The sequence below is a fragment of the Neophocaena asiaeorientalis genome, unplaced genomic scaffold (genome assembly GCF_003031525.2).
Source record: "Neophocaena asiaeorientalis asiaeorientalis breed wild unplaced genomic scaffold, Neophocaena_asiaeorientalis_V1.1 scaffold106, whole genome shotgun sequence".
Lineage (NCBI taxonomy): Eukaryota > Metazoa > Chordata > Mammalia > Artiodactyla > Phocoenidae > Neophocaena > Neophocaena asiaeorientalis.
In genome coordinates, this window is record NW_020172597.1 from 4,892,103 (window position 1) to 4,903,682 (window position 11,580).

The following is an 11,580-nucleotide window of genomic DNA, read 5'->3' on the forward strand; positions in this document are numbered from 1 at the left end:
AGAAGAACTTTCTGGATCTTGATCAAAATGGTGGTCGTACCTTTGTGTGCGTGTGGGACAAAACTCATGAAGTGCACACTTAAAATGCTTGTGTTTCATTGTGTGTAAATTATACTTCAACACAGTTGAGAAAAGTGAGAAGTGACCCAGGGGGAAGATGGACTGGGGGAGACATCTTGAACAGAGAGGACTTCAGGGTCTGCGCTAGCGGACTGAGTGTAGAGCGGATGGACAGCCAGAGTTGGGAATTAAATGATTTGGGAAGGAAACTCATATTTTAAAATATAAGAAAGATCTTAAAGTTTATTTTAAAAAGATTAGTAAGTGTAAATACATTAAGGTTGTTTTTAAACTTTAGTTTAAAACTGGGAAAGATGGAGCGTTGGTAATACTGTTTAGAAATGGTGAGCGCTCAGGAGTCACGAGGCTGCTGCTTTTCTCTCCGCTCTGGCCGCTCCCAGTACATAGATTCCACGGACCTGGAGCCGAGCACCTTGCAGGAGGAGCCCGTGCGCTACCACGAGGCCTGGCAGAAGCTGTGCAGCGCTCAGTAAGCAGAACTCGCTACCTTTGCTTTCCAGGGGTTTGGGGTTTGTCTTAATGAACCAAGTGCTGTGCTTTCTTGTGCTGGTGGTAGGTAATCGGCTTGTTTCAATGTCTTTTAATTGCTGAAAGGACTACGTACATACTGGATGACTGAAGCCTCACAAAAATATGGCTTATCAGTTTCATTAAATGTGAAGAAAACGAGTTCTCATTTTATTGATAATGTTTACTGAATGCATCCGTGGATAAGGCTTATTATTTAAAGGTGTTTCACCCAGAACATGTGCTGAGTACCCGTCAGTCGAGTCTCATAAATAGTTCGTTTTGGGCAGCTCTTGTCTACAATAGTAAAAAATCAAGCCTGAATATCTAGTTCACTAGAACAGCTGAATCTTACGGAGCCATACAGCCATGGTCAGTGTGGCATGCCGAACTGACCAGCAGAGGCCCCCTTCCTACTCAGGGGGAGCACTTCAAGCCAAGAGGTAAAAAAAAAATTGCAAACTTAAGGCAAGAATCCCTACCTGGGACAGATACTGCGCAGAGGTGGTATTACAGTTATGTACAACATCTTTTTTTTCTTTTTTTTTCTTAACTGGTTATAAGCATTTTCTGATGTTAGTGAGAAAGTGGATGGTTTTGTGTGCATTTTCTAAGTCCATAGTGTTTCTGCACAGCTCATTGGCAGTGTTGAAATCACAGTCCTAGCCCCAGCAGCCAAGTGTGTGGAGTGACTTCATGGCACCAGTGTCTTGGAAGTGACTCCTTGGAGGGTTATTGTGAGCTGGACTGGAAAGGGGTGCTTGTGGTATGCTCTCTTGCACAGTGGGGTGCTGGTTCCAGGAGGATTTGGTGTCCGAGGGACTGAAGGAAAAATCCAAGCGATCTCCTGGGCCCGGAAACAGAAGAAGCCTTTTTTGGGTAAGGAGTAGGAAAGACAAGAAAAGGTGCCCCATGGGAGCCTGTAAATAAAACGGAGATCATCGAAACCAAACATAGATGCCATCTTTCCAGATAGCAACTCAAGTATAGGCCTTTTTGGTTCTGTTTTTTGAGAAATTCCAACTGGTCTTTAAAAGGAAAATTTTAAGCTTGAGCTCCACGTGGCTGTCATGGAATTTTGAGAGAATGAAATAGCAATTAGGAAATCTTGTCCATTTACTGAACCCAGCTGTTTGGCAGGACATGTGAGACTGCGTTTTATATGCTTATTTGGAACACCAGCTGTCTAATTGGGCAGAATGATTTTGGATGCTTCCTGGTGCTGTAAATTTTAGTCATTTCCAACACGACCGATCGTAACTGGGAACTTAATGAGAGAGGGTAAGAAGACTTGAATTTTAAAGTACTGAAGAGAATATTATTTATTTCTAAAATCGCATGACTTCTGAAACCTGGAATCATCATATACTCTTAGACCCCGTTTTTGAAATCTGGTACAGATAAAACATAGCAGGGGGTTGCATGTTTGTAGCAGGGAATTACGAGAGTTTGTAATTGGAATTCTGGGAACAATCAGGACACCAGGTCCACGTAGGCGGGTTGGAAATGTGGGAACTGACTTTTCAATGGAGTTTCATGTGTTTTTCCCCTCCACCTGCAAGGCGTGTGCTTAGGAATGCAGTTGGCAGTGGTTGAATTTTCAAGAAATGTGCTGGGATGGCAAGGTAAGTAAGTGTCTACTTAAAAATGTGTTAAATTCTCACTTCAGTGTTTCTGGCAGCTGTCGGGTGAGGGGGAGCCATGGAGGCCAGGCCTGGTTTCTCAGTACCTCGCAGATGCAGCTAGGGGAGCTGCTGAATTTACTGAGGGAAAGCGCTGTCCTCCAAGGGAACCGCCAACCACCGGAGGAGGGAACACAGCTGAGCAAGTCGCCTGGCTCCGCCCCTGCAGCTGCTGCTCTGGCGATGCCCGCACTCCTGTCATCACGGCCAGCGTCCCTGAGCTGGTGTCCGGCAAGGAAACTAACTCTGGCTGGTGTGAGGCTGTGTGGTTATTATGAACTTGGGTGCTGGAGCTGGTCAGACCTGGGCTCAGATTTTGACTTTATCACTCAGGATGGGTGATTTTAGGCAAGTTACTTACTTAGTCTTTCTGGACCTCTGTTTCTTCTGTAAGATGGGGGTCATAGTGGTACCTACCTCACATGGTTGTAGGAATTGAATGAAATAATGCCTATAAATAGTCCCAGCACGGTGCCTGGCACTTGGGGAATACTCACTAATATTGGCGCCATGCCTCACGGACTGTATTACTGCGTCCAGACTGAGAACTCAGTGGTTTCCTGTTTCTCAGCACTCTTGGGGTTGAGTGGACTGGCTGTGTGGTTTTCTGCTCCACGTGGTGTGTCCGAGCTTGTCCTGTCCAGCGGGGACAGGGGTTTGGTCTCATCGTTCACTAATTCAGCTGAGCTTCCTCACAGCGTGGCGACTGCCTGGCTCCTGAAATGACAGGCTTGCTCTGCCGGCTTTTACCGAGGCTGCTCGTGTCCCACGGCCGAGCCCAGCCAGCGGGGCAGCGGGCCATACACGGCGTGAGCCCTAGGAGGCAGTGGCCCCATCGGGGCCGCCAAGGGAAGGGCCTGCTACAGGACCCTTATGAGCTCTAAGAAAACTCAGCGGAGCAACCCGAGGAATAGAAAGACCGCCCAGCTTGACCAGTATGATTCCCTGTGCCCAGCTGACCGTTAGGGCTGGGTTCACGTCACGTTTTTCACAGTAACCCCAAGGGAACGGTGGCTCAGTCCTGTAGGCATCATGCTCCCTGGGGCTGGCTTCTGAGCTCCTGGCAGGCACGGTCCTACCACCCGCCACCCTAGAGGTAGCCCTCGGGCACCCTGGACCCCTTCGCAGCCATGGTCTCCTGCTGCTGCACCCACTGGGGTCCCCAGGTGGATGAGTGACCTGGTGATGAGCTGACTCGCATCTGAGGCCTGGCCCTCGTGTAGGCCCCAGAGGGGAACGATGTCCCGCGTGTCGCACAGAAAGAGCAAGCAGGTGTGCAGTGCCAGGGACTTGGTTCTTTCCCTTTTAGTCTTCAGTGGTTTCCCTTATGGGTAGTCGGTAAATTCAGTAAAGGATAGAAAGGTTAATTTTTGATTTAGCTCTTGAGTGGGGCCGTTGGGTAGTGCTGAGGATGAAAGAAATGAAGAAACGGTGTTTGCCCGTTGAGGAGAGAGACAGTCTGAGACGAGAAGTGAAAAGACCGAGACAACAATATAAGCCGTCAAAAGGATGCACTGTCTAAATAAGGATTTGGAGGTTGTGCCGTCGGTCTTGGCTTTCTGATTGCCCCACTTTGTGCAGCTTGACTTCCCAGAGAGCTACAGGTTTAATGGGAAAAAATTCACCTGTGTTTGTGTGTCGAGTATCTTATATCTTAAAACTGTCATCCCTGGTTTTGGTTCTAATCACTGAATAGCTTTAAACTGAGGAGGGAAATTGTGATTTAGAGCTTAGGAATGAAACTTTAAAAAAAATCAGTTTTGTTGTAACTATTTTTATAACAAAGGTATTTTGGTTTCTCAGATGCCAATTCTACGGAGTTTGACCCTAACACCAATCATCCCGTGGTGAGTCCAGTGTCTGGAGCGTCTGGAAGGGGGTGAAGGGGCGTCGATGAAAGCGATTCAGGGTTGGAGGTGGGAAATGAGACCACTGGGTTCATTCCAAAGAACCCTGAGGTCCCGCGCTTTCAGACGTCCCAGATAGGGAGAACTTTTATTTTTCATCGTGCGGTCTCTCACTACTCCTCCCAGTCTGCCACAGAAAGTTTTTAAGACAGGTGCCACTGCAGCCTGATTAAAGTAATTCTCCTCCCCTGCCCTCCTACCTCCCAGGAGCACTTTAGAACAATACTGACATGAGACACTTAGGCAGGCACTTATCATGTACCAGGCACTGTGCTCACTGCTTTGTATATATTAATTCACTTAATCCCCAACAACCCTCCGAGATGGGTGTTTTTTTTAAAGAACTGCTGGAATTTAGTACTGATTGTTTGACGTAGGGCCCGAGCCCTAGGAGGCTGGAGCCCTAGGAGGCTGGCATTCCTCGTGTTATGTCTCCCATCAGAGGAATGTGGTTCAGTTGGGGACAGACAATGCCTTTATTCATCTTTGAATCCCCAGCCCAGGCGTGACAGGCCTGTTCTTGATACTGGGGATGTTGTGATAAACAAGGTGGACAAGACTCTTGACCTCAGGGCACTTGAAGAGCATTAGTATGTATTTATTGAGCTGAAATTGAACTTTGCTAATACTCAGACCTCGGGAAGAAAAGAGCAGAGGTTTTGAAGCGTGGGACCCTGGGGAGGTAGGGGAGCACAGAGAAGGTCTCCCAGGTCAGAAGGTGCTCGGGGGAGCGGGCAGTGGGCTGGGCTGTCACAGCTGGGGGGCCTCGGCCTCCGCGTCCCACAGATGTTCACCAAACTCTCCTGGTTCACAGCCAACCCCAGCTGAGCATCCCTTTCCTCTGAGCAGCTGTCAGTCTAGTGGAGGAAATGTGTGCGCACATGTCTGGTTTGGTATCCACGCTGCTGTGTTAGTCTTTATTAGAACAGGCACTTAGGATCCAAAGTGTCGGGGCAGGAACGGCCAGGGGAGGGGGCAGCTGTGTCTGGTCCTGCGGTTCAGGAGGACGGGCTGAGGATTAAACACTTAGCCAACAAAGGTTTAAGAATGATCACTGGGAGGCCTTTTCCTCTGCAAGCGTCCCTTCTGAGGAAAGGCTGGGCCCCCTCACGGGCTCACATCGCTCGGTGCGGGCGGTCTGTCTCCTAACCGAAGCAGGGTTTGGTAGTACATGTTTGTTTTTGGAACGTCTCCAGGTCATAGACATGCCAGAACACAACCCTGGCCAGATGGGCGGAACCATGAGGCTGGGCAAGAGGAGAACCCTGTTCCAGACCACGAACTCTGTCATGAGTAAGAGCTGCCTCCCACGGGCCCAGCCTGTGGCTGGCACGTCCAGGACACACGTCTTGGTGCTGTGGCCAGGCTGGCGTTTTTGGTTTTGTTCTTACTCTTGAAGTTCTTTTTCCTCTCCTGGTGACACTCCTTAGCATGTACTGTAGTGGCCAGAGAAAGCACTGTGGCTCTTAGAGAGGCCACGGCAGTACAGCCGGGGACCGGGGCCTTCGGGCGCGGACCCCTCGGCAGAACGAGACGGTCAGGTGAAGTCCGCTGCAGCCTTAACTCTCCTGTCCTGTCAGGTGAGACTGCTGATCTCGGTGACTTTTGTCCCACAGAAATGGCAGTCTCATCCGGTCCAACCCAAATAGATTTTATTCTACAAGTACTAATATATGCCAAAGACGTGGGGGAAATTTGAGGAGGAAAATACTTAAAAGAACTCGATTGGATTTTCTTTTCTTCCCACTGGGAAAACTGTCATTGTTGGCAGGGCACCCGTGCATCTGTCTGGGGCTTGGAGGCACCGTAGTTTGCATCACTTGAGCAGGTGGTCGTCCAGTCCTCCGGCTCTAACGTCCTGTGGTTTGGGGGTCTCACCTGGCTCAGGGAAGACACCCGCTGGCACGGGCCGCGCTGGGTCCCCAGGCACAGCAGGTGCCGTGCGGCTTTGGGTGCCGCCAGAGCGCTTTGTGCCTCTGTAGTCACGTGTGAGAGGTGGTGGTGAAAGTCTGTTTCTGTTAGTTTCCCTTGGTTGCAAAGAGTCAAGGCCCAAGAGTTAGTGTGAACGGTGCTGCTAGAGCAGGCGGTGGGGTCGGTAGGAGAGTCATAGAAATGACCTTCAAAGGGCCTGGCCGGGTAGGATGAGAAGCAACCCGGGAAGCTAGATGTGGTTGTGAATAGGCTCCTTTGTGAACTCGGAAGCCTTTACGCCAGCCTGCTTCTTTTGCCAGGGAAACTCTACGGAGATGCAGATTACCTGGAAGAGAGGCACCGCCACAGATTTGAGGTGAGGATTTGAGCTCTGTGACCTTCCACGTTTTCTCCTTTCTGTTACGCCGGAAACGCAGTCAGCTGAGAGCCCAGCAAAATTGTTCTTCATGCCTCGACAGGTGAATCCAGTCTTGAAAAAGAGTTTGGAGGAGCAAGGCTTGAAGTTTGTTGGCCAAGATGTTGAAGGAGAGAGAATGGAAATCGTGGAGTTGGAAGGTGATCGCTTGGGCCGTTGTGTTTAGTGGGGAACTTAGTCAGGCTTTCTTGGCATGTGGGGAGAACACAGCAGTATAAGTTGTTGTCCTTGACCTAACCACATCAGGCAGCGGCGCTGTCTGGGGGTCTTGGTGAGCGAGGTCCTGGGGCCCCGGGAGGCTCACCCTTGCGCTGCGGCCTTGCCATTTGACCTCTGGCTTCAGGTCCTCGTTCTCCAGAATGAGAGCTTGGACTTGGTTCTCAAGCCTAATCTCACGTGACCTGCAGGACTCAATCCCGCGCAAGTCAGGGAGCTGGGGGTGGGGGGCGTGGCGAGGGGAAGGGTGGCAGGAACCTGGAGAGGAGGCGCCTTTGGCCACAGGGTGACAGCGTGCAGGTGGGAGAGCATCGGTTCTCCCGTGCTTTGGGGCTGCCTCTACCCAGGCTCCCAATAAGTTGTTTTCAAATCGTTTTAGGGTCTGCAGAAACGTGGAGCATTTAACCAGATTTTTTCCCCATCTTTCACATGTTATGCAGACACACAGTGAAGCTGGTTCTTTCGCATTTCTGTTTCAGATCATCCCTTTTTCGTTGGAGTTCAGTATCACCCTGAGTTCCTGTCCAGACCTATCAAGCCTTCCCCACCGTACTTTGGCCTCCTCCTGGCCTCCGTGGGGAGGCTCCCACATTACCTCCAGAAAGGCTGCAGGCTCTCGCCCAGGTGGGGTTACGCTCCCTTAGTCCCTCGAGTGGTCACTGATGCCTCCCAGCGGGCCATCATCACACCATCAGTGATGAGCAAAGCCACAGGAACGGGGAGCCTTGCTGGGGCACTTCTCATGCTGACACGCAAGCTTCCTCTCCTTCTCTGGGGTTTTCTCAGGCTGCTTCTGTGCCACCCCTGGCCTTCCCCAGCCACCCGGCATGGGGGCCAGGTCTCCCCCTCTGCAGCTTCTGGCGCCACGATCACATCCGGGACCCTGTGGTCCATGGGGAACTGTGTTTCTTCATCGGGGTGTCGGCCACAGCCTGGGTGGATTTCATGCCCTACTGCTACCTTTATCTGGAGCCAGTCGGTTACCCTGTCTTGGTGGTTAGGGCATCATGACTGAAGTATAAAGCGAATGTGTATCTTTAACAAGAAGAAGAAAATGGCTCTGCAGCTTTCTGCTCAATATATAATGCCTCTGATTTCTGCTGTGTGCAGACAAGCATCCCTGTGGTGGTGGTGGCTGTAGAATGAGGGAAGTGAAGCGAGTGTTTGGTGGGAGCTGATGGATAAACCATCTGAATTCTACAGGGACACCTACAGTGACAGAAGTGGGAGCAGCTCCCCTGACTCTGAAATCACTGAACTGAAGTTTCCATCAATAAATCATGACTGATGGTAACGTAAGTGATATTTTTAAGCTTTAGTTTTACTTTGTTTTCAATGGTGATAACAATAGAATTGTAAGGATATCATGAAAGTTTAGTGTTGAAAATTTTCATCTGCCAGAGGATGTAAGTGGTCAGGTCAGCGTGGGCATCAAATGGGTGAGACCCCCCACCCCCACCCCGCCCCGTCCCAGTTACAGTACATCTACCCACCCTGCTTTGGGGACTCCAGCAGGGGGACACCAGGCACGGGGCAATTGTCTCCTTGCCGATTGCTACATTCAGGTGCCAACCTGACCAAATTTGGGGGAACTGGATTCTTAGAGCCATGTTATTTCATGTAGCCGTAAGCTTGGAGATCTTGAAGGAGGTGACAGGTATGAAAACATAGTGTCATTTCTGCAGACCCTCAAGCTTGCACCAGGAAGTGCTTTATTTTTAAAAGTAGTTTTATTTTTTGTTTTTTGTTTTTGGCTGCATTGGGTCTTGGTTGCTGCGCACGGGCTTTCTCTAGTTGCGGTGAGCGGGGGCTACTCTTTGTTGTGGTGCGCGGGCTTCTCATTGCAGTGGCTTCTCGTTGCAGAGCACGGGCTCTAGGCCCGTGGGCTTCAGTAGTTGCGGCATGCAGGCTCAGTCGTTGTGGCGCACGGGCTTAGTTGCTCTGCAGCATGCGGGATCTTCCCGGACCAGGGATCAAACGCATGTCCCCTGCATTGGCAGGCGGATTCTTAAGCACTGTGCCACCAAGGAAGCCCCGGAAGTGCTTTAAAACCAATACATACAACACTTGTGTGTTGACTGCCGCTTATTCTTCAAATCCTTTAAAATCGGAGCAGTTATTGAACAAACTTGGAATATTTGTCTTTTGGGACCACGTAAGTTTATAAAGTGCAGTATCTGTGGGCGACTGCCGAGCATTGTATAAATTCCCATTAAGGTAACTGAGCGAACTGTCGGCAGAAATATACACTCAGAAGGGGGCTGGGGCATCAGCCGGGACTCTGTGGGGTCCAAGGGAGAACCAGGGATGTGGGGGTCCCCCCCACAGGTAAGATGAGCTCCTGCCTCAGGCACGGGCAGGTGACCTCCCTGAATCCTGCACAGCTTGCCTTCTCCACCAGGGGGCCTCTTCACTCGCAGGTCTGCTCTCACGGTCCCATGGCCCCTAGCTGCCTGGCCTGTGATAAGCTTAGTCGGGTGGGCGACGTGAAAAGTAGGTCTAAATCAGGAGGAGGGCATTGGTTGCCTGCTCTGCCAGGTCAGCATTTAGCACTGAGGTACTCATTAATCTTCACCAGATAGTTTGCTGTAGGCAGTTTGATAGTCTAAGTAACTGCAGTGGAGAGAAAGGGAAACTTTGTAGCAGTAAAGGGGTAGATATTTGGTCAATGATATGGAATTTCTAACTGCCTCCCCTGGAGCATGTATTCTCTGTCAGTGGCACTGTTAAGAGCCTGGTGTTGTGGAAAAGAACACTTGTATTGGGGTAGAGGTGGAGTCCACGTAAGATCTTGAAAATGTATAATTCCATAGGAATCAGAAATTTAGCTTCTCATTCATGTTAGGCTCCTACTACGACTGGTCCTCGATGAAAACCAGGCATAGTTTACCATAGCAGCTGACTACAAATCCTAACTTCTTTTACTTTAACATACATCATATAATTGCTCAATTTTTTTTTTTTTTTTAAACAGGGATGATTCTTGAAGAGAGCCTTTGGACTTCAGGAGTTTACAGCTTTGATTTTACATTCAGCTTTTGACACTTCCTTTAAATTATGTTTTTATTAAGATGATTTTATTTTGAGGGAAGGTATTTGTGACTTGCATGTCCCGCCGTGTGTCCCGGCTCCCGCACGCTGTGCGGACCGGTGTCCCACACTCTCCTTTGCGGTCCTCCAGCCTCGGGCGAGAAGCAGGACATCTGGGCGGAGCGGGTGATGGCCGGGTGCCAGGGGAGCCCATCGGTCACCGCGCTTCTCCAGCCACCTTGCGTCACTGTGGCTTCGAGCGTGTAGCTGTTCCTTCCCCCGATGCCGAGGCCATTATAAAAGGTGGACCGTGCGGCCTGTGTGGGCAGAGAGGGGTGAGTCCAGCTGGTGCTCACAACCCAGTGCTGGAACCCGAGGGCACTGCTTGAGCAAGAGCCGTGAAACCAGAAACAGAGTCGGCTCTGCCCTGTGCTGGAGGACTCGTTGTCCAAAAGGACGGTCAGTTTGGCATCACACAGAACGGCAAGAACTCTGTCTCTCTGAAGTCTGAGTTTAGAATCCACGTCCTCTTTAGAAGCCGCGCTTCTCGGGAATCACTCCTTGCATCAAGGGGTCACTTAACAAAGAATCTTTTGGGGAAACTGCCTCTAAACCCCTCTCATATGGGGTTTTGCTCGAGGGAACTTGACAGCTTTGCTCAAGGGGACTTTTGCTTTCCAGAATGGTGTTACTACGGTTGAAATGCAATGTATGAAAAGCTATTTTCTTAATGTGGTATAACGACAGGCAGAGCTGCGTGCCCATTATATCCTGGCTGGACTCGGTGTATACTCTAACTTAAGAAATAAATAACGCAGAGCAAGAGACACACTTTGTTTGGAATGCTTGTGTCGCAGCCGGGTGGGCGCCGTCTGAGTGCAGGGCCGGCGTGTGTGCGTCCCCTGAGCCGTCAGTGCTGGGCTGTCCTCCCGGGGAGCAGTAGCTGAGGTGGGTGATCTGATTGTTTAAAAGCTAAGAGAGGAGCCTTTCTTTTTAATAGGAACCAGAATTTTCCAGAGAGGCTTCAAATTTAGGTTCTCAGCATGTAGAGGTACAAAGAAGCCTCACCGCCCCGTCCGCTCCCCGGCAGCCCTCCTGCACCCAGGCCTTCCGATTTCAGGTCATCGGCCTCGCTGGTTTTTCCTCCACAGTGAAATTCGAGATACTGAATCCACGCTCCTCGTGGCACGTTGGCAATGTTGGGACCACCTGCCCGTGAGCCAGCTCCTCTGCAAAGTGTGTCTGAGGCCGAGGCTCAGGGCTCGGGCCGGGCTGTTTGTCAACGGTCGGCAGGCTTTGCTGGTTTTCATTTGGAAAGGGGGTGTTGGGAGAAAAATGTTTCTCACCATTTGGAGCAGGCCTTCCATCAGAGAGACCCAGAAAGGAGGCGGGCTCCCTCTTGTCCCTCCGTGCACTGGTCCAAGGCCACCATCACGGCTGGGGCCCCAAAGCCCGTGTGGGAACACCGCTTCCTGACCCAGGGCAACCCAGCTGCCTCTGTCCGTGTTTCTCACGGGCTGAGTTACAATGTCTTCACTTACAGAGGCCTTCATACTTGTTTGGGTGCTTTGAATGTGGCTGACTGGGTGAATTCTAACCCCTTCTCCCATCTGGTGGTCCCATCAGACAGTCTTCAGTCATTTTTATAAAAGCCATTCCCCAAACTGAGGGCTCTTACGCCTGCTGGTGACAGCAGCTCCCTACGACAGTGGGTAGTTTTCAAAGCCTCACAGGGTCAGCTGTGCCCGCCCCTGCTTGGAGAAGGCCTCCGCTGACTGGTTGTGAAGTGCTGGCTGCTTCCATCACCTTT

The 11,580-nt window shown here is 50.7% G+C and overlaps 1 protein-coding gene across 2 annotated transcripts in view; it reads left to right on the forward strand.

Moving 5' to 3' along the window:
* Nucleotides 1–10,593, forward strand: part of CTPS1 (CTP synthase 1) — a 29,945-nt gene extending 19,352 nt beyond the window's left edge. The window contains exons 10-19 of one of the 2 annotated variants that reach the window (XM_024738888.1): nucleotides 462–550; nucleotides 1,373–1,467; nucleotides 2,151–2,213; nucleotides 4,074–4,117; nucleotides 5,374–5,470; nucleotides 6,409–6,464; nucleotides 6,568–6,664; nucleotides 7,220–7,364; nucleotides 7,944–8,035; nucleotides 9,715–10,209. In XM_024738888.1, the coding sequence (XP_024594656.1) occupies nucleotides 462–550; nucleotides 1,373–1,467; nucleotides 2,151–2,213; nucleotides 4,074–4,117; nucleotides 5,374–5,470; nucleotides 6,409–6,464; nucleotides 6,568–6,664; nucleotides 7,220–7,364; nucleotides 7,944–8,028 (771 nt within the window). In that variant the 3' untranslated portion in view covers nucleotides 8,029–8,035; nucleotides 9,715–10,209. Of the gene's footprint in view, nucleotides 1–461; nucleotides 551–1,372; nucleotides 1,468–2,150; nucleotides 2,214–4,073; nucleotides 4,118–5,373; nucleotides 5,471–6,408; nucleotides 6,465–6,567; nucleotides 6,665–7,219; nucleotides 7,365–7,943; nucleotides 8,036–9,714 lie in introns of both variants that reach the window. The other variant, XM_024738887.1, reaches the window with a different exon arrangement.
* The last annotated feature ends 987 nt before the right edge of the window (nucleotides 10,594–11,580 follow it).